The sequence below is a fragment of the Zootermopsis nevadensis genome, unplaced genomic scaffold (genome assembly GCF_977971745.1).
Source record: "Zootermopsis nevadensis isolate Lab colony 2312 unplaced genomic scaffold, Znev_1.0 Znev_ptg000007l, whole genome shotgun sequence".
Taxonomy (NCBI): domain Eukaryota; kingdom Metazoa; phylum Arthropoda; class Insecta; order Blattodea; family Termopsidae; genus Zootermopsis; species Zootermopsis nevadensis.
The window spans coordinates 357,289-382,711 of NW_028259139.1; the positions used below are offsets into that span (position 1 = coordinate 357,289).

Consider the following 25,423-nt stretch of genomic DNA (forward strand, 5'->3'; position numbering starts at 1 on the left):
TACATTTATCGAAGCGAGACTTACGTATGCCAGCGATTTTTTTTGGATGTGGTGTTGTTCTGTGTACATGCAGACATTGCAATGAGCCAAGACTCCCCACCCTATAAAATTCCCAGCATATTCGCACTTTCAGAAATAATTCTGAGTCGGAACACGCCAGACAGCCACATCAGATCAGATGTCCAGCGCCACAGTTTTCTCGACATCGACCTGTGGCTGTGTCTGGTGGGCCACATCGGCGTCGGTGGAAACGCTTTCGAGTGGGCGCCCCAGAAACTTGTTTCTCCTACGACCTCTCTCTCCCACTAAGATACTGCAAGCAAATGCAACATCAGGTGGGGCGATCAAACTTTTTAACGGTACGAGCATATGGAAATTATCTCCGACCGGGCATGGACATATTTAGTGATCCCGGACGGGTTCCATACTAAGACATGGCCATTTAAAAGTGCCCAACAGCTATACGAAGAAACGAAAGTGGAATCATGACCGCATTACGAACAATGCACGCTTCAAGCAGTCCGACTCTGCACAAACCAATCGTTCTTTGCGATACATATTATTCGGGTCTTATTTTAAGCACGTTACATCTGTACATTTTTACATTTCCAAACCAAAACTAAGTAGGTTAGGTTAGGTTCGTTCCCACCTTCTCGCTGCACGTTATTTGGTACAAAACCCGCATCTGATTACTATACTAATACTAATACGGGACGCGGTATGACGCCTCCTACCTGTTCGGCTCAAACACCCTCAACGTATCGCATAACCTCCTCTTCTTGGCGAGAGCCGTATAAAACGAGATTTAAGACGCTGCACAGTCACAGATTCTGCTGTTGACAAAAGCTCATTAAAAATAAGAATCAACATCACGACGCACCACGGAACCGACTACACTCGTCTCTGCGTCTCAATATTACGTCTTACAGGATGCGTTTTATTTCTGAACTGATTTCAAACAGTCAGGTAAGACACAAGTATGATTTTGAGTTTTCACGGCGGTAAGTAGCGTACTCCGGTAGAAGTTTACCAACGTTTCGTCCTGATGATGGATGCAGCAAGGACCTCTGAAACGTTTGATAAACTTTTACAAAATTAATCTACTTTATTATAAGCCTTTGTGGTTAGCATCTCCAAAATACTCAATTCCACTGCAGCACGGATAAAAATGCATGTATGTTCCAGATCACCGCCAGGTAGGTTACGTTAAGAATAATTAATTAAAATGCTGTATCAACTGCAGAGGTCTTCTACTACCTACAGGCACCTCTTCACTCCCCAGTACACACGTCCACTCTTCAAAGTACAACAAATTTCAATCCTCAGACTAAGGCTACTTCTGACAAAGGTTACCTCGCGGATCATTTTACGGCGGGCGAACATGCCAGGTACTACTCAGACACTCGCCTGGAGGGACTGAACAAACCTACGAACAGCCCGTCCCCGGCCTGGAACCTACCTAATGCTAATCAGACAGGTCACCGATTAGCCAACCTGCTCAGATTATGGAGAGTGCTTAGTTGGTTCGTAATTTATTTAAAGACGCAAAACGTAGAATAAGGCGAGTCGATAATTTTGCATCGAAGAGGTCGTGGCATACTTTAAGGTACTATAAAGCAAGTCCGAACCTGGAGAGAATGAGGAAAACCGAGAATGACCTCCCAACATTTTCCAAAAACCAAGATCGGAAACAATTCCCTTCTTTTCACCTACAAAATGTCTCAACTGCCAGTAATTTGTCGCTTAATTAAGTTAGTTAAACAACGTCAATCGATCATCAGTGTATAATGAATTGGATGGGATATTTTGTACAACCATGCAAAACCTCGGTGGTCCGAAGGCCGAGATTTGAATTCCGGACCTCCAGAATACGAAGAGTTCCTCTAGCTATCAAATACACACATATGGACACACGCGCCTTACCATTTCTCTCACCACACGATGGCGATAAATATAGCCAAGAAACCATCACACAGATGGCATTTTTCTCTGGTAACCTTGCTTCCCACACGTGGTTAACCTTGAAATGATACCCAAATAAGAACTACAGACCATAGACTTGCAATATCGGTTACAGCCAAACGTCGCAACGCACAGATCGGGAGGACCTTGTGAAGAATCTGAGCGCAGACGACCGAACCACGAAGAATGGAAAAGCATTCGGTGTTGCTTACAATCAGGGGCAAACAAACCACCAGGCCGCGCCATGCAGACAGCATTTTATCTCGGGTTTTCGTTATGGACAGCAGGTCCTCATTCAGGTCGTGCAGTCGGGTCTATTGTCAATCACTAGCACAATCGCTATCAACTTTCCATAATTCTGACGTCACCCACACGCCAAGTTGTTTGCGGATACCGATAAGTGTCAAATCCTTCGTTTCTCTTTCTTCATACAAGAAAGAAGAAGCTGTTACATATTTTAAGATAATAATTGCATAATTAACAACGTGCACATCGAAGACAGAATCCAACATCACATGTTCTTCTAGAATGTAAAAACGTAAATGGTGAACACGTCCTTCTGCCTTCAAGTCGTAAACAGATGCTGGACCTGAAGACCTCGAGACTACTAGACAACATTTGGGCAAGGGCAGATGCACTCTCCGCCCGTACAGGAGGCTGGAGGGCTCTCTCCGTCGGATGGCCATGGTTGTGGACAGAAAATCCATGCCTGTATCTGGAATCGAACTCATTCTCCTGAAGCCATTGTGAGGAGGTCATCTCACGCTCCACGGCACGTTGCGGACAGTACATACAAAACCCTAACGCAGGCAAAGGATAAAGCGGGCCCTGTATTTAGTCGAATTCCACGCCATGAAGTCGTATGCGAAAAAGGTGGCCTAACTCCACGCATTGACCATGGCACTAGTTGGAGGCGAGTGGCTAGCTTGAGGCCCCGGCCGCTTTTCTCCTGATGCCTACTGGCTTGGAGACTACGAGGGCCTCAGAGTCGGTCTGGAGAAAAATCAACCAGAAAATGCCACTGAAATTTGTAATGCCTGAAGGAGAAAAACGTGTCTGGCCCAGGTTACAGGGTTGGCTCCTAATCAAAAGAAATGGTACGCACTGCAATTTCAGGGCACCTCGCCATGGCGCCCAGTAATACTTTTATTTTATGTCTTTGGCTCATTTTAAAACCCCAGCTCTTAAATTATTGCGCTGCAGAACTGCTTATAATCGCTCATTTGCCATTGTAAGAATTATGGTAGGCATTTCATTTGCACTGTCATTAGGCGGGGCAGAGTTTGGCTTCTATGCTCATCAGAAGGTGCAAACCACTTTAAAGCGGAGAACGAGCTGACAGCGAGCTCTACAAAAGACGCAATGTGGTAGGACGATCATGGTTTATACAATTCTTTATCGATCATAACCATGTTTAAAATACCTACTGGCATAAACCAATGAAAGTTGCAGCAACAGTAGTTGACAGGAAGACTCGAGCAAATATGTCTGACAAATTTCATTTCCGTTATTTTTGAAAGTGACGTCGAAGGTGTTAATATAAAGCAAGCATCAGAAAATGGAAGTGAAGTGGAACTGGTCACAGTGTTGCAGAACTCTCCTCTTCAACAGGCCAACTTGAAATTCAAGGAAGACCAGTGTAAACTTGCATTTAATCATAGGTCAAAATTCTGAGATATTGAAAGGTTTTGCTGCTAAATGAGAGGAGCAACAGTGATGGAATTGGATCCTGCAAAATCTGCGGATCAGCGATACTTCGTTTCGAACTCTACAAGACTTGGACATTTCCACAAGATGCCAAATAAATAATATTAGAAGTTAGCACAAGACTCATTTGTTGACTGACCATGTAACTGTGTTAAAGTTGGAACTAAAAACAATGTACATTAAGAAGCTGTACACATTCTTCAACTACTTTAAAGCAAAACTGTGCGCGGAAGTCAACCTAACCTGTCACTGAATTTAAGTTTCATTTAACATTATTAAATCATATGCAAACATGCTAATTTTTTTAACTTTTCAAACACGACTGATCAATGTATCGAAAAGACGTACCTAGGGGATCGATGAGACTAAACGTACAGAACATGTCAGCCATGACATATTTAATGAAACAAAAAACGTATCTGACACATGACAACTGCTTTGTAAAGTATTTAACAACACTGAACAAAGACCAGAAGTTATGCGTGATCAAATGAGATGCGAAGAATCGAAAATACAGGGAAGAAAGAGCAGTTGTTCAGAAGAACAAGAATAAAAATCAAAACTTCATTCTCAATACGGTTGTCAAGATTACAGCATTTTAATTGTACAAAGTGCTGGTATTCACAACATTGGCTAGTACCAAGAAGGATCTCTGAAATACAAAATCAATTTTATCTATTCTATTTTAAAATTGGACACAAGTGAGATACGCTTATGGATTAGTCCACTGGATTATTGTGTGTGTGTGTTATGCATTACTGGTAATATTCTCAATAAAGATGGTAGAGTATCTGTTCTATTTTAGAAGTGCATGTGCAGCTTTAAATGAGCTGGAGTAGTTCAGTACAAACAGTGTCTGACTACAAACTGGATGACCAGCGTTTGATCACCAGTAGGACCAATTTTACTTCTAGTCTCTGCATCCAGACCAGCTCTAGGGCCCACCCAGCCTCTTATCCAATCGGTACTTTCCTCGGGAGTAAAGTGCAACCAGGGTGTGACACTAACCACTCACTCCCATTTAGTGCTAAAGACAGAAACAAGTAAGTAGGAGCTGTATGTCCTCTCTCCCCAAGTGCCCCCATGGTGTGTAGTGGGACACCCTTACTATTGACAGCTTCTAGTACTTATAAATAAAGTAATTCACTAATTAGAAAATAATACATTAATCACAGATTCATATCTGTATGGTAATTTTTCACGCCTGGTAAAACTCAATATGAAATCTAAGAATGACGATGTTTCAGTATCAGCCTAAATTCAACCTATCACTCATCTTTATCAATGAATAAGTAAGTATACAGTGCTTCAGTGTTAGATCAAAATAAAACTGTTTACAATTCGTAGTCATGTCATCACCATCTTAATCCTTCTTTATATAAATTAAGAAACAAAATGACTGTTTACTATGACAAAATAATTTCAGCAAGTTTGAAACAATGCTTTATACACCACTGAAAAAAGCACATACTAAGTCCTTAGAATGATTTGCTGGGAAAACCATAAAAAACTGGAAAGGTGAAGAAAAAAATCTGTACACACACATCCAAGTGGTAAATGTCATAATTTGTTTTGTATTTGTGTAGTACATTAGACTAGGTATCAAAAAGAGGACAGAGCTATTATAATAAGGGGAGTCTTAAAAAAATAATATAAATGAAATTGAGTATGGCCACGAAAGATTACTACATACTGGATACGTAACAATAACAACAAATATGCAAAATCAATTAGAGGAACTAAAATCAATTAGAGGAACTATGACATCAGTACTAGATAAAATAACCTACAAATCATTTGGATGCATCTGTCTTCCTGGCATAAAGAATATAATAAAATGACTAGTTGGATTTCTCTCTTAAAAATATAAAACGTTAGATTAATGCATTACGTAATTATATCTCGCAAAAGGAAAGCAGCAATATGCTTCAGGCATACCAAATATTGCAACTTTTTCAGTAAAAGAAGTTTACAATTGTACAAACTTTTTAGTTGCATAATATAATTCGGACACTAATAATGTTTGTCGCGACTTCACTTCAATTCAGTATCTACATGCAAATTTAACGACAAAAATTGTTCGCTCAAGGTAAAGTACATTCATTCTCTGTTAAAGTAATTCAAAGATAGAAAGTGATTTTAAATGTATGCACAATAGGAAAACTGAATTCATTAATGAATGATTTGGCAATAAGTGATTGACACAAAGGTTTCATATTCTCCAACAGTGGTCAAATTCAATCAATCAGTATGACCCCCTGAATTTATTATTCGAGAAAGTGTACAAATCAAACTCTGCTACATATTACGACCAAGGCCTTGAACTTCTATAACAAAAGATGATACTTACGGTTTATTATTTACGAGCTGAACACCGTATTATGAATAACTCTAGAATTATGGGCACTGATTAACAAATATCACAACCCTCACTCAACAGAACACAATGGAACCAAAAACATTCAACACCAAGCATAATGTGTACTTTCTCTGCATTTTACCACCAGAGTGAAGCACTATGAAAGCAAGTAGGTTGTATTCTTCTTTTTGTTGTTATTAAACTCGCTTCTCTGCTACCAGCAACGTTCATCCAATCTGTCAGGGTTGCCAATCTTTAAGAATTGTCAACAGGGGTAAATAATCTGCTGAGTAGGAGTGAGTTCACAGTTATTTTTTTAATGCAGGCTGGAATTCTAGTATGACATGATTTAAAATATATATTGTAAGTGGAAGGTTATTGAATGTCAGTGAGTATAATGTTTGGCATATGAAATTCATATTTATGTCGTGTTTAAATTGTGTACATCGGTAGTTCTTCGAAATTTCTGCCAAGTTCTCCACCACAAATGATAGTTGGGAGAGTATATATTCACTTGCAAATTGGAGTGTGCAGCACAATTTGTTCAGGTTATGTTTGTGTTTGCTTTTTTTTACATTTTCTTTTGCAGATCTTGCCGCCATTATGATCAGAATTACAGTGAATTAATTGCTGAAAGGAATGGTGAATGAGGTCTTTTGTCACAACTCTCTTAGTAATGAGGAAAACAGAATGAATTCTGATTCAAACCACCAGACTTTCTCATGACAAATATTCTTCACTCTTCTAAAAAGTTGAATTTATTTACATTCCATAGATCCCTCATAAGCCAGTGATGTAGAATATGTCTTAAAACAAATTCCATACAAAGTTTTAACAGTTGTTACAGATGTAACTAACTAGATGGCTTACAGAATCTGAAGGTTCATCACCGAAATAACCAAAGCCCTCCACCGGACCCTGTCCTGAGCCAACAAAATCCAGTCTCCTTCAACTCCTATCTCCCATAGATCCCGCCTGAGATTATCCTCCCATCTACGTCTAGGTCTCCCCAGCGGTCTCTTCCCCTCAGGTTTCCCAACCAATACCCGGTGCACACTTATTGCCCCATCCATGTGCGCCACATGCCCTGCCCATGTCATTCTTTTTGACTTAATCATCCTGACAATATTGGGGGAGGAGTACAAATTTGTAAATAAAAAGTTTCTTGGATGTTATCCATCATCTAATAAAATAATAAAATTGAACGACGTTTCGGAGATCGGACTCTATGTGTATACCTACTCTGTTGGGCCCAATCGATAGAGCTAATCTCTATCTCCGAAATGTCGTTCAATTTTATTATTTTATTAGACGATGGATAACAACCAAAAAACTTTTCATATTCTAGCACAAAATTAAAGAGCAATGGAGACAAAGTATCTCCTTGTTTCAGACTGTTCTTGATGGAAAATGAGTCTGATAAGTATTTACCCATAAAAATTTTGCTACAGGTTTAATTTAAGAACATTTTTGTTAGACTCACAAGCTTCTTTCGTATACCAAATTCAATGAGAATATTGTATAACACTTGCTACAGATATATCTGTTATATGTAAACTTTCATGTAAGGAGGTGTAGAAGAATTCAATCAAATTTGAATTGTGCTTCAGACTAGAGACTTACTTAAACTGCCATCTGGAGTATAGTTTCAATTTTACAGACATTGTGTTGAAAAGACTATGAGCATTCCTACAGGAAGACAGATTCTTCGATTATATCGAGATCTTCTAAGGTATGGAAGACAGTTACAGTTCACTGACAAGAACTACTTTGCCCGTAGAATAAGAGAGGAATTTAAACAAGCAAAGAACACTGAAAAAGTAGAAGACATCAATTTTTATTTCCAAGTAAGTTGTAACAGAATCAGTAGCAGTATTTTAGACGTTATTCTCTGTAACATGAACTTGGTGAGCCTCTTTCTCTTCCTGCTTACATAAGGAGAAATATGTCAGGGAGCAACCAGAAAGTAACAGGGCTGATTTGTGTTCTGTTCTTTAAGTTGGTGCCTTTGGTAAGGTGGTAGTTGGAGATAATCATAACAGTTGGATCAACTCTGAACTAGTCAGCAAAGATTCGTTTTAATAGTACCCACCACAAAGGAAAAGAGAATTAAAATGTTTCATGCTTGAAAGTAGGTATTTAACATTTTTGCTACATGTTAATTTTATATTTACTTATGCTGTACGTTTCTGTTCTTTCAGAGAGGACTTGCACTGTTGAAAAATAAACGAGTAGTATAATAAAATAAACTGTTGGAACAACTTGAAAGAAATGTCTATGTTCACTCGCATTGGTTTTGGACAGCAACCAACAATTATTTTGCAGTTGTCCTTATCAAAAATAAATGTTTTGTCAGAATATATTAATGTAAGTGTACGTAATAAATGCACACTGGACTACTCCAGAGTTCCAGTACTAAAAGAGGAAGAACTAGATGAGCACTTCATTAAAGGCAGTGGACCTGGAGGTCAGGCAGTCAACAAGACCAACAACTGTGTGATGCTTGTTCACAAGCCGACAGGTATTCTCTTCATTGCCAAAGCGAATGTCTCAAGGTTTGCATTATAAACTTTATGAATACTTACGCAGTTTCATTCTAATAATAACAGTTATAAAAGGGTTAGGTGCTGCTCATATATGAAGAAGCACTTGACAGAATTTTCCTTCCACTTGAAGCACTGGGCGATAGAAAACTTTTTGTTTGTTTTCTATTGTGAAGGGTCATTATTGAAGTTTTTTGTTTGATTAACAGGTGTTGTGGTAAAATGTCACCAGTCCCGGATGCAAGAAGAGAACAGAAAGCTTGCAAGGAAGGTTCTAATCAGAAAGCTGGATGATCTGCTGAATGGTGAATTAAGTGTTGAAGCACAACAAAGAGCCATTCAAATTAAAAAGAGCAAGAAGAAAAATCTCCGCCAAAAGAAGTTAGCAGAATTGAAGGCAGAGTGGATGGACAGAGAAAGACTTGTGTGACTGTTTGATTTGAATTTCTCTGTATGATCTGAAGCTTTCATGGCAATAAAGTAAAATTAATTCTTCTCGGGCTACCAGCCCGAGAATAATTTATTGTAGAATATATCTCTTCCTCACTCCTTGATCTGCCCTTTCAATGGTCTGGTACTAGTAATATGGTAGCAGCGAGAAAAGACTGGTAAAACATGGGTTTTCATGGTTGATACAATTGGTTCAGATGGAAGTCCTGGTAATTTTGGTGTAGTGAATTATTTTAATTTGATTGCAAGAAGTTTAAGGTGAGCAGTAGCAAGGTTCATTGTTGAATGATTCTTTGAAGATGGCTTGATACACTTAACTTCACAGTTCTTGAAATCACACTATTCTTATGATAAAGTCCATTGTCTCTAATTTGTTCCAGTAACATGAATCATCCTGTGTGACTGGAACTTGTTGCTCAGAGTACAATTTTTACATTGTTAATGAAGGAATCAAGATATAAGATGTATACAAAACTGCAGAGCCAGTGTCAGACAATATATTTGCTTCGGTTTATCGAAGAAACATGTTTTCTCTTGCCCACATCTCTCCTTCATTTCTTCATCCAATGCCAACAATTCTCATAAACCCACTCTCTGCATCCAAAACAAACATACGCCGCCCTCCGTCACTGTGTTAAGTTTTAGTCCCCAAGGCCCTGATGGGACTAAATGAAATTTGTGTCAGGTTTGGATTGGTTATTTTGTGTTAGGTTTCTTAGGGCTTCAAGGCCCTGATGGGCCTAAGTGGTCCAAAGGGCAGTTCTGTAAGTTTAGGACTGGTTAGTTTGTGTTATGTTTTAGGCCATGATGGGCCTATGTGGCCCAGATGTCCCAAAGACTCCAATGACTCAAAGGACCTAGATGGCCCAAAGGGCACTTGAGTAAGTTTAGGATAGGTTATTTTAGGTTGGGCTTAGCAGGAATATTAATCGGACAATAGTGCTACTTTAAACTATTCAATATCTGACCCTAATATACATGTTTATAATAACTGGAAACATTTCCCTCTAAGTTTATGAACCACCCATTCCAACAATTTAAGAACAGCCTTTAGTATCAAGTTTCCGCAAGTTATACATCCGCTGCGGGTAGATAGCAGCACCTGGAAAACGTGACGTTTTACGTTTAATTGCCAACTAATCGAGTAATTGAGCTGTATGTAGGTATTTCTGTGTTCTGTAGCACAGTCAAGGTTATGAACCGTGTGAAAGAAGTAGCTTGTTTAAGTGTTAAACTGGATACGTGTGATAAGCGCACCTCAAATGTATAAAAACTTAGGTTCTGTTGGAAAATATAAGATGTCAGTGCGTAGTTGCTGTCAATGTTTCTATATTTCCCTAAGAAAAGTTTAGCTTTTCTTTGGTGTGTCCCCGTCCCAACAGTATACCAAATGTTAAAAGAATTCACAATTTCAGAAGTGTTTCTCAATTTGAACACGCCTAAGGCGTAATCCGTAAAAGCTGAAGAACAACATGTAGAAATTGCGTATTATGTCCAAATTATTCGTTATGGGCGATTCTGAAGAATTCCCTAAATGCTGAAATTTTATTAAAAATCGTCAATATGTATGATGATTTGTATTATGATGAGACAAAATATTTAAACGGCATATAAGGTGAACGATGAAGTTGTTATTCTTTAAATGTTAAAGCGTTCAGTGTTCTCCTGACATGCCATCAGTCTCTGATGAAAGATTGAGGTTTTTGCTGTAGTAAGGAAGGTAATACTGTTCTTCTGGGTTTCGGCGCCGTGTAGGCCAGTTGGTAGATGTCGACGTTTCGTAGAAACATACTGTATCCATCTTGAGGGCGCTGAAACCCAGAAGAACAGTATCGTTATTCCACTGAAAATTGTCCCTGTAAGACATTGCTTAGATAAGGTTGATTAAAATTGATGGTCTTAACACCATTTAAGTCAACTTTTGTGCCCCAAAAGAACATCATCCTTGAGGTAGTAATTCACCTCCATTAGATGTTGCTATACTTGTGTTAGGTCTGATTGCACATGGTCATCTTGTCAGTGTTCTCTGCACGGTTAGTCGTTCAGTAAATGTGCAGATTGTTAAAGTGCTGCTGTGGTCCAAGTTCCAAAACCATGAAGATGCTAATTTCTTTAATGTTTGTATAAGTTCATTTGATCTCACAGAATTATCTCTGCATGAATGTGGTGCAAGAATTGCCCAAACTAAGTAGGATGCACTAGTATACTTAACCCAGCCAGTTATTTTAGTCACTAAATCAAAAGGTTTTAGTACTTGCACAAGCACATGCCCCTTTTTCACTGATCTGAAGAGAAATCTGGGAGGATTTGTCTATTGGTCTTAATTGATTCTTTGAGAAGTATGGCATTTGTTGAGTTCTAGGAAGTTGGAACTTCATACACAAGTTTACTGCTTGCGTTCCTTTAGCATTAATTCATAATGGTTTAATTTAATTGGAAACTTTTATTCTTACATTGTTCAGTAGCTTTAGCACATGAATGTTTTGTAATCTTTTCTTGATATTTAAGTGAATAGAATGTACAAATATCCAAAATGCTTTAATTTTTGTAGCTGTTGGAAAACACTTTTTATGTCAGATTTGAGGTTTTCACAGCGGTGAGTACGAAGATTTCTGTCTTCTGGGTTGTTGCGCTGTGTAGTCTGGTCGATGTTTACCAACGTTTCAGAGGTCATACTGCCTCCATCATCAGGGCGATGAATGTTCAGAATGTTTATCGCCCTGATGATGGAGGCAGTATGACCTCTGAAACATTGGTAAACATCGACCAGACTACACAGCACAACAACCCAGAAGATAGAAATCTTCCATGAACAGTTAAATTATACTCAGTACTTTCAATGTATCTCGAAGGACCAGAGCCCTTTTTGAGAAGGTAATAGACATGTAGGCAATCAAGATATTTCCTGCCTGTTATGGAATCAAAAGGTTTATTACTGTATTCAGATGAATGTGTTATCTGTTCCAATTCTGAAACACAAGATTTTAATCCATATCCACACACCATAATATCTTAAGATCCATTTTAATATGCCCAGTTCATATAGAGCTGCTTCTTCATATTTATTTCAGAATGGCCAGAAAACTGTGTGGAATTTATCATGTATGTTACACATGGGGTAAAACCAATGTCATACCAAGAAGATTTCTTGCAGCTATAAATAATGATTTCAAAAGAGCCAAGTTTGAAGAAGACTTCTTGTCATCCCACATAGAAACGACGGGATTCCAGAAATTCCTGCTAACTGTAGGTTCAGCTGCAGTGTCACTATTGGATCCTACCAGAGCTGACATGATTGCAGTTATGGGGGAAACTGCTGGAGATAGTGCATTTAGATACATCTTGCAAACAATGCAGTCAGACAGTGAAGGACAAGAAATTCTTAGGTAAATTGAATTTATTAAGTTTTATTCAAAGACATGCAGAAAATATTGGGAACTATGAACTGTGTAATTTATCTGTTCACAAATCAGTGACTGATATTTTGCTTGTATTTTTTACAAATGCAGTTCTTGCAGAATTATTTATTATAATAGTGTTACCAGTATGCTCAAGCATTTTAAGCTATTCAGAAAAATTGCACATTTATTCCTAAGTCTAAATGCATACAAAAGGCTCCAGAACATTTTAGTCAGATTGAGTGGTAAAGCATACTGAACTTTGATTAAAATTTCCACATGGTACAAAAGCCTATTCTATGTGTGGTTCAGAAATTAGGGCAGTAACAGATTGAGGTTATTGAAATGCATTTTTTATGAGAGTATGAGTTATTCTGATATCATTACTGATAGAATGTTCAGGTTACTTCAAGTGTATGGGAGAGTGGTTATTAGATTTAAGTTGTCTTTCTGGACCCCTGTTTGTGGCCTCTGACAATATATTGCACTATGTCTTGCAAATATGCAGTATTTTATTTTGTGTGTATGTAAGTCTTCGGTTAAGAGAAGCTAGTAACACACAACATTTACTACATAATATATAAGCATTTTAGAATACAACAGTGATTTAAGTGGTTTTGAACAAGCAAGAAAAGAAGTTAAAATAACAAATTTTTGTACATTACCCATTACTCCAGCCTCTGCATCCAGAACAGCTCTGGGACCCACCCAGCCTCCTATCCAGTGGGTACTGGGATCCTTTCCTGGGGGTAAAGCGCGGCCAGGGCATGACGCTAACCACTCACCCCTACCTAGTGCCGAGGTTAAGAATGAGTAGGAGCTACTACATGGCTTTACTTTACTTCTTTGCTGGCTATCCTAATTTTTTTAAAAAGTGATTCATAGACTGGAATCTGTCGTGATCCTCAGGTAGGCCCCAGTTTGTTGGGCCCAGTTTATATCCAAACAGCAATTCTGTTGTAGAACAGTACATTTCCTTTCTGGTTACCTGAGAAGCCCTGTTGTACAGAATGAATGTTTGCATCTGTGGCAGAAACACAGTCATTCTGTACAGCTCCCAGGATTATTAAGTCCCATTAAAAGGTAGTCTTAAATGGAGTCTTAAAGAATCCAGCTTCTAACAGAAGGGAAGATGCTACTGCAAAAGTTAGTATCCTAAAAATCAGATTGAGACTGTTGGTTTCTGTGTACTTCGCTTGCATAAATCAGTTCACTTCATTTGTGTGAGAGCTAAGAAATGTTGACTGACTTACCAAATTTAATTTTTCTGCAGGAATAGACCACGGATAAATTCCCTCACAGTTGATTTGGAGAAGCTTCGACAGATGCCAGATGGAACTTTGGGGAGAGCATATATAGCATTTCTGGATTATAATGTAAGTATCTTTGTATAATTTAATAATTGACAATATAAAAGAAATTGGAATTTGAAAGTAAATTTAGTATTTTTCATGTAATGTTTTCCCCACTGATTTTGCAGAAAGAAGGGGACTTGTCTTCTCTTTACCTAAGATCCATCTGTATAATAGGCAAAAGTGTTGGTTTGTGATAGTTTTTTTTAAAAATTGCTATTAGACTAAAGAGCAACATAAAAACATAAGCATACCTCTTTGACATAAGATTTATTCATTGACTCTTGTGTAATCATCTTATTAATCTGATTATTTTCACAAGTTTTACTGAAATACATGACCATACATTTTAAACATTGTTCTCTGCCTTCTGTACTAATTCAGTTGTTTATTAGAGACTGGTTACTTACAGAACAGCATAGATTCAGACTGTGTGTTACAGATTGCTCAAATAACACATTGTGTAGCCTATGATTTATATATATATTATTTGTGTAGATATGATACGGAGGAGGATGAGATAAGTGAGATCCAAATCGTAATGTACGTCACATTAAATGTTTTATAAAATGTTTGTAACATACCAAAGATATAATTTCTCTACTTGATCTCAAGTTTGTATTTCAATTTCTATTTTTGTATGGTGTTCCAAAAAGCAGCCAATTCTGGCAGCTGGTGCAGTGCGAGGTTGCATTGTTTGCACCTGTAGGATGTTTAAATCTCACATTCTGATGGTGATCTTTGTTCATTTAAATGTACAATGTGCACAGTTTTGCACAGCCTGTAATTTTTTGCAAGGAAAGCAATTTTAGAGAGGTTCTACCTATAGGTTGTAACAATTCTGTCATTTCTTGACTAATTAGTATAAGTTTTAATATTGTATTTCATCATGTAAGTTTGGATTGGAGATGTCTTTGCCCCCAGGAAAGTGCTACTGGCTGAAGGTTTATTGGAGGCTTTTACTTTCATAATATGGAGAATTCTGGAAAAGGGGTTTTAGAAAACCCATCAGCTGGTAAAACAGCTTTATAAACCAGATCTATTAGTTTTGAAAAATATGTAATTTACGTGATCACAGTTTAATTTATTAGTAACAGTCTGTGAATGGAGGTAGCATCCTGTTATTGTCTGAGCTATGACTTAAGTGGATTATACTGATATTAAATTTGTAAGATAACATAAAAAGTTTATGTTAAGAAATACAGATATTAGAGAGCAATTAACATCCACAGTCTAATTAAAAATATTATAGAACATACAGTGTTTTTAAATAGATTACTATACAAATCATACATAGTACAACAACCCAGAAGACAGCCATCTTCATGATATACATGCCAGAACAAGGTATTTGTAGTGAAAACATTTTATTCTGCTCATATAATGGTTTGAGTGTAGTATGTTTATCACAGGAAATTCAGTAGCAGGGAAAGTAATATATACTGAAACAACCCTGACATTTTTGATAAAGTGAAAGAAGTAATATCTCCTGATTTCATCAAACTCGCTGCAAACACTCTGAGCAGAGCAGTTGCTAATTTTCATCATCTTGGTTGCCAGTAGTTGGCATGTTGAACATGTTTCCCATTAACAGATTAGAATGACAATTTATCTAAGCCTTCTGTGTGGTGTAGTATATAAAGAAATATGTGTAATTTATATTGAAGCGTCTTTTTTGATTGGTTCTGTATGTGATGAGTTTTCAATCCTGCAGCACTAAAAGGTAATGGTGTAGAACAAATCAGTCTCTTTATTTTTAAAGTATTCACATTTGAAACTATTTATTCTTATTCTCAGAAAGTTACTCCTGATTCTCGGTTAACAGTGCAGTTTGTGGATGATGTAAAACTGGCGTATGTTGTGCAACGATATCGAGAAGTACATGACCTCATCCACACGGTACTTGGAATGCCTACAAACATGCTCGGTAATAATCACTTCAAGATTAATATTATAATCATCATTGTCTACGAACATTTCCATTGTCCTCTGTCTTCTCATGATAATTCTATTATTTTTCAAGTCTCAATACATCATGCCCCCTTTGAAATTTGTATATAAAGCTGCCTTCTGGGCACTTAATTTTGTCTCCATTGTCTATTCTTAGTTTTTCACCTTCTTTTCTCAGGTGAAGTTACAGTAAAGTGGGTTGAAGCAATTCAAACTCGGCTTCCAATGTGTGTTGGTGGAGCTTTATTTGGACCTCTTCGGCTGTATCCAAAGTAAGGAACGTGGGGGTTGTATTTATTTCAGTTTGATAAACTAGGCCATATAAATGTTCACTAATTTTATTAAAAGAAAGTTGTGCATGGATAATCTGCACACAGATAAGCAGGAGTTATTGAACTGACTAAGGATCATATCCATGGTAGACTGTGATATTAATTGTGTTGAATCTTAGTGATCTGGTCCAATAGGAATGTTTATTTGAGGAATGGAACTTGTTTGGTAAGTATGTTTGTATGTTACGTATTTTTGTATTATTGTAAGGCTAGATCAATTTAATTTCAGTGTTTTGTTATGACAGATACTTGTCATTTATATAGTTTTAGCTACTTTATAAAATGAAGAAAATGTTATGTAATTAATTCTGATTTTGCAGGCAGCGGCAGAAATATGTCAAGTATTACCTACCATGGGCCATCCAGACTGGAACAAATTGTAAGTTCCTCATGAACATATATTATGAACATCGCTGGGAGCAACCTATCATAGAACTTCATGAAGAGCTACATATAAAAATGCTAGAAGTACCAAAGTCTTGATGTTGTATTATTATAGATTTCTTGGTTAAGAAGATATGAAACTATAAATATTTAATGTAGTTTAAATAATGGAAGTTGAGAACATTTCTGCCTCATTACAGCAATGACAGATAATCCCACACTTAATGTTAAATATGAAGGCACAAGTGAAAGAAGAATGTAATAAAACTTATTGTTTTGTCACAGCACATGATTAGTCTAAGAGTACACTGATAAATAATATTCTGGGATTTAAATACCATACATTGTGTATAATTTAACATTAGTTATTGTTGAATGTGGCTGATGTGGTTTTCAAGATGGACCAAATAATATCAAAATATAATAGAACTTTGAAATGTGATCTTATTATTTACATATTCAGGTTGTTTGGTTGTTTATGCTTGTTGAACATACAATTATATCACGTTGCATACAGTAAGACATGAATTAACTAATTGTTATTATCAAGAAGCATATCTTATTTGAGACTGCCTGATTATAAGCATTTGAAGCAAAACAGAAATAAGTACATTATTTAAGCAAAGAAATTTGTCATCTCAGGAACTGTTCTCTAGGCTTTGCTTTCTGTGTGAAGAGGTACTCAGTTCCACTTTTGGGTGAGCCCCTACTATAGTAAAATTAATGTGACATTTTTTATATCCCTGAACCATGGCTAAAATGTAGCCGTTGGGGAGAGTGAGTGAAGGATATTGCCAGTTAACCATGGCATGCTTTTCATGGCCAAGAGGTGAAGTAGTGTCATGGATTTGGTATACCCAGGTTCACTCTCCAGCCAAAATTACATTTTTTCATAAAATAAAACTATACCACATAAGACAATTTCCTAATTCACTTTCAGTCATTGAAGCACTTCAGTTTAAAAGCTTCACAATTAACATGTTAAAATTATTTCACTAATTGGACACTTCATAAATACATTTTAATAAATTGTCAAAGTGACAGTTGAACCACCGCATGGGACTTTCTTCTGGAGCTCTTCCAAAAAAAGTATACAACATTTTAAATATAGTCCTCAAGCACTTGATAGCACTGTTTAAATACCATATATGTCACTATGTACACATTACTGTTATTGTTGCATACGAATAATTAGATTTCTGTCTTCCATGACTAAATCTTATTTTTTATTAACAAAAGTCTTCTTCCTTTCATCAGGTCTTGCAGGTGGTGTCACTGGGTTAAATACAAAACCTGGACCAAACAAAAAAAAATTGAATTAACTAAAGATCAATCAATGCTGAATAAAGATGACTTGCTAATTTGCATAACTATATCCCATCCAATCTGTTCCGTTGTGCACTAGGGTAATTTTATGATGCTAAAGCCTTATCCCTGCATTCACTGTATATCTTCATGTCATTTTTATTAGACATTAGGCCTAATTCTAATCTGACTCTCAATGATAGGATAAGATGAAATCAGTCTTAAGAACTGAATGCCCCCAGTTTTATTCAGTGTGTGTGTTTCTCTCCTTGTATATTTATTTACAGTTTATTTAACATCATTCTCAATATTCAGACTAAGTAGTGTTGAATGACAGGATGATAGTAAATAATAAATTGGAAAGGATGTTGAAGGAAATGGTTGTGGCATAATTCAAGGCCTATCCTGGCATTTGCATGAAGGGAATGAGGAAAACCTCAGGATAGCTGATCTGCAGGCCGAGATTTTAACCTGAAATCTCCTGAATATGAAAGGGGAGTGCTAACCACTTGACCGCGATGTTCAGTCTCTCTTTTTGCAGTATTTTCACCCTTGCCATGGTGCATCCTTAGACAGTCTCCAAATATGGGGAGAAGTTATGAATATATTGAATAAGCCATTGCAAACGGCCAAGGGAAGAGAGTCCTTTGGCTTGGGATTTCATAAATTTGACTTGAATTTGGGAGGCACTCAGATCTAGTATTGCCATGGCCCTCAGCTATCCTGACTTTTTTTCTCCCTGCATCCTGTATCACTGTGTAGTCTGGTAGTAATTTACAAATATTTCAGAGGTCCTTGCTGCCTCCATCATCAGGGCATTTCCAGAAGACAACCATCTTCATTAATCTAACTTGCATTTAGAACTTTTGCTGGAAACCAGCTGTTCTGACTGGGGTTTCTTTTGGTATTTCTATGGTTTCATCAGGCAGATCTTGGCATAATACCTTTAAATAGGCCACAGCTGATATCTCTCATCTTTTTCAACACTAGATAATCTTTTCCGTTGAAACAGTGTCATTAAATAACTTATGAACAAACAAGTCCTTACTTTTACTTGCTTGTAGTTGTCCACTTGCATTTTCATGGTTAACTTCATCATAAGTATGCCTTATGTCTTGCAAAGTTGTTGGCCCTAAGGAGTAGTTGCTTCTTTTAGGTTTGGTTACATCATAACTGTCATTTGGTTGAGAGCTGGTTGTGTTGCACCGAAGTTTGTTATTTAAAGCCTGTTGAATGTAATATGTAAGATTAATTTTAATGTCAGAAACATCAGTACTTCTACACACATATTCAAATTTGGTATGTATGAGTATGTACATCCTGCAGTGATGCCCTTTAAGTATATTGTAGGAAGTAACAAATGAACTTCATAGTATGTCATTCCTTTTTAATTAATAGCTTGGTACACAGCAACACTAAACATTGTTAATCAATTTAAAATTGAAATCATTGTGCCTGTTTTTAATATTTAGTGTGGTTGTAGATGTTGAAATTGTGCATAAAAAGAAATGGCATAAACTGAGTCAGTTCTTTGTTTATATTCAAACCCAGTTATTTGTATGCAGTAATGGTTCTGAGTGAAAACAAAAATATCGTCATACGTTGAAGGGATTCACTGTGTACTTTGCTAAATATACAATACCATAAGATTCTGCAGATGACGATTCTTTTGTACAATTTGATCCTGTAGCTCTCCTAATTGGCGTGATTGATTTTCCACTTCTTTTTCTAAGGCTAAAACAGAAGGTGTTAACATGAAAAATGTTCTTCAGTAAACATGTTAACGTTCATACTTATGTGAAACAGTAACATTTAAACACAGAATAAATACTTGCCTTCCTTATTCCTCCTTTCTTTCTGCAAAACTGCATTCAGTTTCATAATTTCAGCAGTGTAAGTTTCCTCAGCCTGGGTTAAATTATCACTAGACCGCTTGTTAATAGCTTTATGATATTGTAACTCCTGATACATTTGATAATGCCAAAATGTAAGTGCACGGTTTGTTACATCCATAACTATCTCTGGGCGTAATCCTGCTAGAACCATCTTAAAAAGAAAGATAATATGTGATATGAAATTATGCTGCAAAGATCCTGGACATCGTCCTCTTCATCCCCAAATTTAAGCCTTTCATTATAACCATAATGAGATGTGGAAAAACCTGTTAGCATATAATGATACTAGGATGGGTACATGGTTTGACAACTTATGATCAAAATTAGAGAAGCAAAGAGCATATTTACATATTACATTTCTCTTAATGTTTAAGTAATAATTATGTTATACATAAATTTAGAATCCTTCACAACTATTTCTTTCCCTACCAACTAAATTTGCAAGTTAATTTTTTTTCATTTCAACTACCATACCATAAAACAGGTTTAGTGTCAGGTGTGATTTGATACAGAACATTTTGGTCTGTCTTGTGTGTATTCAAAGGAAGTTATTGCAGCATTTGAGTTGTATGTGTGGTCATGCACAATCCCGATCACACAGTTTGTGTTATAAGGTCAGTAGCTCCAACAAATTCTAACTTAACAAAGTTTGTCACCATATTCTAAAACATATCACATTAGTGAAATTGTAATCTGCTTCTATTTATACAGAAAGGTGATGGCTTACAGATTTAAATTTGTCAGGTGGATTTAAGTCCACCTTTACAATGTCATGCTTCTCTGGAAGTTGACTGTTGCAAGCAGGACATAGGATATTGTTCTGTGTGCTAAAAAATGTCTGGTCAGCATCCTCATCACAAAATGCGTGTGAACAGCTTGTTATCCAGGCGCACGTTGTTAAACGTTTTCTGCAGTTTTTATTGTTACAAAAAAGGTCCATATCTGTCATTATTGCAAACAAATGGATAAATTCTATTACACATTAATTCTGAAGGTAGAAATCATTGTAACTTCAAACAACACGCACACGAACTGTCAATTGCTAATCTACACTTCCTGCGTTTAAACTTCCCACAAATAAGTACGAACTACTAAACGCGGTGCCATTATAAGCACACATGTTGCAGGACGTAAAGGGAAATTTTATTTTGCTAGACTGAATTCATTGACACATCTTGAATTTCATTCTAGGATTTGAGCGTATTTTGTTGTTTATAAGGAACTTTCCTTTGCCGTACTTTTCAGAAGAAACCCAGGATGTTTGGGTTCATAATTATTTCATATCGAAAGAGTTCTTCATATTTAGAACTCGAAACGTTCTGACCAACCCTCACCGAAATCCTGCATACATTGTCCGGCTTCCTTCCTCCTCCCCCCCCCCCCCCCCAATAATCAAATCATTGCAACCAACATTTGCAGAGAAACGAAAGAGGTGAATCACAGTTTATAAAAACTCTTCATATGCCAACTAACGGCACAGGCATTGCTGTCATGTGCATGCAAACGCCGCGAAAGGGGAGTGAATGTCTGGTGCGTGAATGTTTATTCGAGTTTTTATTTTCGTTTTGATGGAGGTATGGCTGTATATAAAGCAAGGTGTGTTGATTATGTCAGTGGGTAAATGAATTTATTTTAATATGTATTGCAAACTGTATATTTTTTACTTAATTTTGAACATTTTATTTGTAGGTTAAAAGAATTTGATGACGTTTTGGAACAGGAAGAAATTAATTTGAAGAATCTCAAGCAACTTTGTTTCAATGGTTAGTAAATCTCTACTGGCAATTCTCCTTACAAATTTTAATGGACTTGGGGCTGGTGCAAGAAACTTAAACCAAAGTTTTTTAGGCCGTGTAATTTGAACTATAGGAATGCCCACTGCTTTAGTTGATGTGTTATTTATGACATGCTGTGCCACGTTATTTGAAGTTGGCTTTTTTTTCTTTTTTGCAAACATATTCTCGTGCCATTTTTCCATTCGTATTTGGTAAGGGGTTTAGTATAAAAACGTAAACATAAGAAATGACTTGGGAGAACCAACTGACTGAGGATGAAAGTGTAATTATTAAATAAAACTGGTATTGAAGGAATATTGAATGAGAATATCGACTGAATTCATGGATCTCAACTAGGGTTTAGCATTGCAATTTAACAAGCATTATAATGAATCTGTAGGTTCCACCAAAACATAATGAGCCAGGTGGCCATGAACGTCACAAGGACTGTACTCTAGGAAGAAAGTTGTTTATGTATGTATGCATGTGTATTGAAGCTGTGCTGGTGGCACTGCACAAAAATGGGATACCCTATAGCATTATATGAAATCTGAATTACTTTCGGGGTCTTCTATTCTTCACAGTCCCCACAATGAATTATGAGATTTAATGGGTTTTACTTCTCTAAACAAGTGTTGACTCATTCATCTATTATTGCAACAAATGAACTGAAACAATATTAATAGCAGAATGAAGATACCGAACTGTAACCAATGTTAATATTGTCTTGTATGATGAAACATGGGATTAAAAGACTGACATGGTGTTTTGGTAATGTATTATATAATTTGTAATTTTCTCACATTAGTTAATGTGAACTAAATCTTGAATAAATTTTTACAGTGAAGGGAGATCGTATGGGTGCATACACAAATGACAAAAAAAGGATTAAAACACTTGCCATTGGCATTATGCATTTTAGGGTTCTGAAGTTTGTAGGTTTTACTAGCATTTGTACTGCTTGTAGATTTCATTATAATGTATCACCATTAAAATTTCATAATTATAAAATATTTCACTTGAGTTGCCATTTTATTATTTTTTCTACTTTTTCCAAAGAGATAACATGAATAAAAATTGTGTGGTTTTTAAAGATGTATCATCATATAAAGAAGGTCAGAGGGAATCAGAAATGGCTCAAATTGAATGGTCTACACCAGGTACTTGCCTATGCTGATGATGTTAATTTCCTGGGGGATGGTATGGGTACCATAACCAAAAATACAGAAACTCTTCTACAGGCTAGCAAATGAATAGGCCTTGAAGTAAATGTAAACTAAATACAGGGGCATAATACGAGATCAACATCAGCGTATCTGGGAACAGTAACAAATAGTAATGAGGTCTATGATGAAATTAAGAGTAGAATACATTCAGGAAACACTTGTTTTTATTAAATTGAAAAACTTTTATCATCCCATTTGTTATCCAAAACACTGAAGATCAAGATATTTAAAACAATAATTTGGCCTGTTGTCTTGTATGGTTGTGGAACGTGGTCTCGTACCTTGATGAAAGAACGTAGATTGTAATTGTTTGAAAACAAGGTGCTCATGAATATATTTGGACCTAGAAAAGAGCTGTATTATACACATCACCTAGCATAGTGAGGATAGTGAAATCTGGGAGGTTCTGAGGGACTGGACATGTGGGAGGCAAGGGGTTCATACAGAATTTTGGTGTAAAATCCTGGAAAACGATCGCTGGGCAGACCAAGTAGGAGATGGGTGAATAATATCAACATGGATCTTAGGGAGGTGGGCTATGAGGATGAAAAATGGATGGAGTTGTTTCAGGATCGTGTCCAGTGGCAGGCTTTGGTTCAGTCAGCCTGTGGGTTCTGCTACCAGGGTGTTAGTTAGTTAGTTAATTTGCATCATATAGATCATCTACATTGAATGGCACTGTTGTTTTTTCCATCTTCTAAATTGCATGTTCTCCATGTTTGTGTTATTGAAGACTGAGTTACGAATTACTATTGTCTCCAATAATATGTTGTTCATACTGAGTTTCACAAAAATTTATCATGCAGCATATCTAATATTGACACCTGTGGTTAAATCAGTAGAAAGATACAGTTTACAAACAGGGTTCTGAGGATGGAACTCATTTCCTCTGAAATTCAAAATATTTAAATGGGAAATACCAAAGTATTTCGAGAAAAGAGCAAAGTGCTTAATGAATGTTGGTCACAAGCTACTTGTTTCTTGTTACTGATATTAATATACTTCCACATTTGAGTGTTAATTTAGGCATTCCAGATGAACGTGGCAGAAGAGCACTTTGTTGGAAACTGCTTCTGAATTATCTTCCTTTGACTCGTGCATCATGGAGCGAGACTCTTGCCAGGAAGAGGGAACTGTATAGACAGTTTGTAGGTAAAGTTAATATTTTTATTCTGCATGTACCGAATATTCTATTTAAAAAACTGGTACATGAACCCCTTCACACACATAATTATGAAACCAGTGGCAATATTGAATTCTTCCAGCAATATCCTTTTATAGCAGCTGACACACAGCTTCTAATTGGTATGGCTGTAATGTCAGCTGTTTTGTTGCTTGATAAGTATTTCTCACAAACACTTCCTGTGTCCCAAAATTTTATTACCAGTTGATATATTGTCTTATTTCATACTTGCTTGTCAGGAAACACATTGCTAAATGCTTCAATAACAGCAGATAATTTAGATGCAAAGTAATGTTTAAGAACAAATGCATATTCTGCTCATGAATACACTGTATTTGTGTATTTGTACCTGCACAGCTTTTGCACAACTGACATGAACAGTGGCCTAGCAACCAGGGTGACATCAATTTGAGTGTCTCAGAGGAGGTTGGGAGAGTGTTACATGGCAGGCCCAACCATCCAGCATGTTATTACATACATTTTATGCTTGGGATGAATTACGTATCTTATCCAATACTTAGCTGGTCTCAGAGTAAGGAATCTTTTATGTTTTGGCATATTTCTAAACATATAATCAAATTGGGTTATCAGGTTTTTGGACCTTATTCATTGTCTGATGTTATAAAACATGAATTTTTCCACATCCTGTCGTCATCTGACTGTCTTATGGATCCATGGAATGTAAATAAATTATTATTATTATTATAAAACATGACATCAAACGATGGAAAAGGTCCAAAATCCCAACAATCCAGATTGTATTACACCATCATCAGAACGCTTTAGAATCAATATAATCAAATTCTTTTAAAAATTAATTATTAAAACAGGCTCTTATGAATACAGTAATGAATCAGTGGGTTCCATAAAGGACATGGCATTTCTTGACTGAGTGAATGTTAACTTTACAGGAGGACTCTGTTTTATTTATTTAGTTATCCCCAAACTTATTATAAAACTCAAATGTAATTTTACATGTTAAGGAAGGGATTGATTCCAGGCAAGGATAGGTATTTATATTTTCACATCATTGTCCACACTGATTGTGGAGCCTACCTGGCCTTATTGGGTGCCATGTGCTCTTTCCCTGAGGGTAAAGCTGACCACTGACTGCTATCTGGCGCTGAATTTTATCTTTGTGTTCCCTATACACTTCTCTTGTATGGATTTAGGAACAGATTCATTTTTTGTAACATATTAAGAATAGATTATTCACAAAATACTCATTATAAATGGTAAAAATGAAGAAAGCATTCAGAAAAAAATGGGTGATAATTTTTGACAAATCAGAACAGTTTTCTTCTGGGATGTTGCACCTTGTAGTCTGTGGAGATGGACACTTTAGATATGCCTACTGCCTCACTCATCGTCTTCACAGTAAAGTTGCATTATAGAACTAGCATAGTGCCCGCAGTCTTAACTTGGAGAAATTCTACAAGTGTTTAGTTTCCAAGCTACAGCAATCATCATCACTGGGTCTTGAACCCAGGATACTTCATTGTTGTCGCCTTGTTTCTGTAATCTCCTCCTTGAAGCAGGCAACTTTGCCGTTGTTCTCTTTTCGCAAGTTTTGTAGCTACAGGAGTCACCCTCACTGAGACT

General features: G+C 36.6%; 5 protein-coding genes across 26 annotated transcripts in view; 3 read left to right on the forward strand and 2 right to left on the reverse strand.

Moving 5' to 3' along the window:
• mrj (DnaJ heat shock protein family (Hsp40) member B6 mrj) overlaps positions 1–6,175 on the reverse strand; it is a 28,759-nt gene extending 22,584 nt beyond the window's left edge. Inside the window, exon 1 of one of the 2 annotated variants that reach the window (XM_022083337.2) lies at positions 6,020–6,175. The gene's annotated coding sequence lies outside the window, so the exon portion shown is untranslated. The remainder of the gene's footprint in view (positions 1–6,019) is intronic. The other variant, XM_022083341.2, reaches the window with a different exon arrangement.
• Positions 6,176–6,240: 65 nt separating this feature from the next.
• LOC110839271 (mitochondrial translation release factor in rescue) lies at positions 6,241–9,094 on the forward strand. Of its 9 annotated transcripts, none has more exons than XM_087343866.1 (4): positions 6,276–6,391; positions 6,618–6,670; positions 7,689–7,875; positions 8,230–8,412. In XM_087343866.1, exons 3-4 carry the CDS (start codon positions 7,708–7,710, stop codon positions 8,266–8,268), a joined length of 207 nt encoding a protein of 68 aa, XP_087199992.1. In that variant the 5' UTR covers positions 6,276–6,391; positions 6,618–6,670; positions 7,689–7,707; the 3' UTR covers positions 8,269–8,412. The 9 variants fall into 9 exon arrangements, with proteins under 9 accessions (XP_087199995.1, XP_087199989.1, XP_087199994.1 ...); XM_087343865.1 differs by having other exon boundaries at positions 6,283–6,416; XM_087343869.1 differs by lacking the exons at positions 6,618–6,670; positions 8,230–8,412 and adding an exon at positions 8,781–8,934 and having other exon boundaries at positions 6,241–6,391.
• Positions 9,095–10,124: 1,030 nt separating this feature from the next.
• On the forward strand, positions 10,125–18,120 carry Coq4 (Coenzyme Q4). Of its 9 annotated transcripts, none has more exons than XM_022083330.2 (7): positions 10,187–10,325; positions 11,014–11,138; positions 12,093–12,407; positions 13,693–13,795; positions 15,569–15,698; positions 15,900–15,993; positions 16,374–18,120. In XM_022083330.2, the coding sequence occupies exons 2-7, from the start codon at positions 11,071–11,073 to the stop codon at positions 16,534–16,536; spliced, it is 873 nt and encodes a 290-aa protein (XP_021939022.1). In that variant the 5' UTR covers positions 10,187–10,325; positions 11,014–11,070; the 3' UTR covers positions 16,537–18,120. The 9 variants fall into 9 exon arrangements, with proteins under 9 accessions (XP_021939028.1, XP_021939022.1, XP_021939023.1 ...); XM_022083331.2 differs by having other exon boundaries at positions 10,187–10,321; XM_087343857.1 differs by having other exon boundaries at positions 10,187–10,285.
• On the reverse strand, positions 17,614–20,993 carry LOC110839270 (E3 ubiquitin-protein ligase CCNB1IP1-like). Its single transcript, XM_087343861.1, has 5 exons — positions 20,365–20,993; positions 19,578–19,788; positions 19,385–19,476; positions 18,791–18,968; positions 17,614–17,730 (listed from the first exon to the last, which is right to left on the reverse strand). Exons 1-5 carry the CDS (start codon positions 20,584–20,586, stop codon positions 17,657–17,659), a joined length of 777 nt encoding a protein of 258 aa, XP_087199987.1. The 5' UTR covers positions 20,587–20,993; the 3' UTR covers positions 17,614–17,656.
• Positions 20,994–21,068: 75 nt separating this feature from the next.
• The window catches only part of LOC110839273 (TBC1 domain family member 13), a 50,685-nt gene continuing 46,330 nt past the window's right edge, over positions 21,069–25,423 (forward strand). For 3 of the 5 annotated variants that reach the window (XR_015533873.1, XR_002546408.2, XR_002546407.2), the window contains exons 1-3: positions 21,070–21,233; positions 21,327–21,400; positions 23,665–23,790. Coding sequence is in view for 2 of the 5 variants with exons in the window: in XM_022083345.2 (XP_021939037.2) it covers positions 21,214–21,233; positions 21,327–21,400; positions 23,665–23,790 (220 nt within the window). In the remaining 3 variants the exon portion in view is untranslated. Of the gene's footprint in view, positions 21,234–21,326; positions 21,401–23,664; positions 23,791–25,423 lie in introns of all 5 variants that reach the window. The other 2 variants (XM_022083346.2, XM_022083345.2) reach the window with 2 other exon arrangements.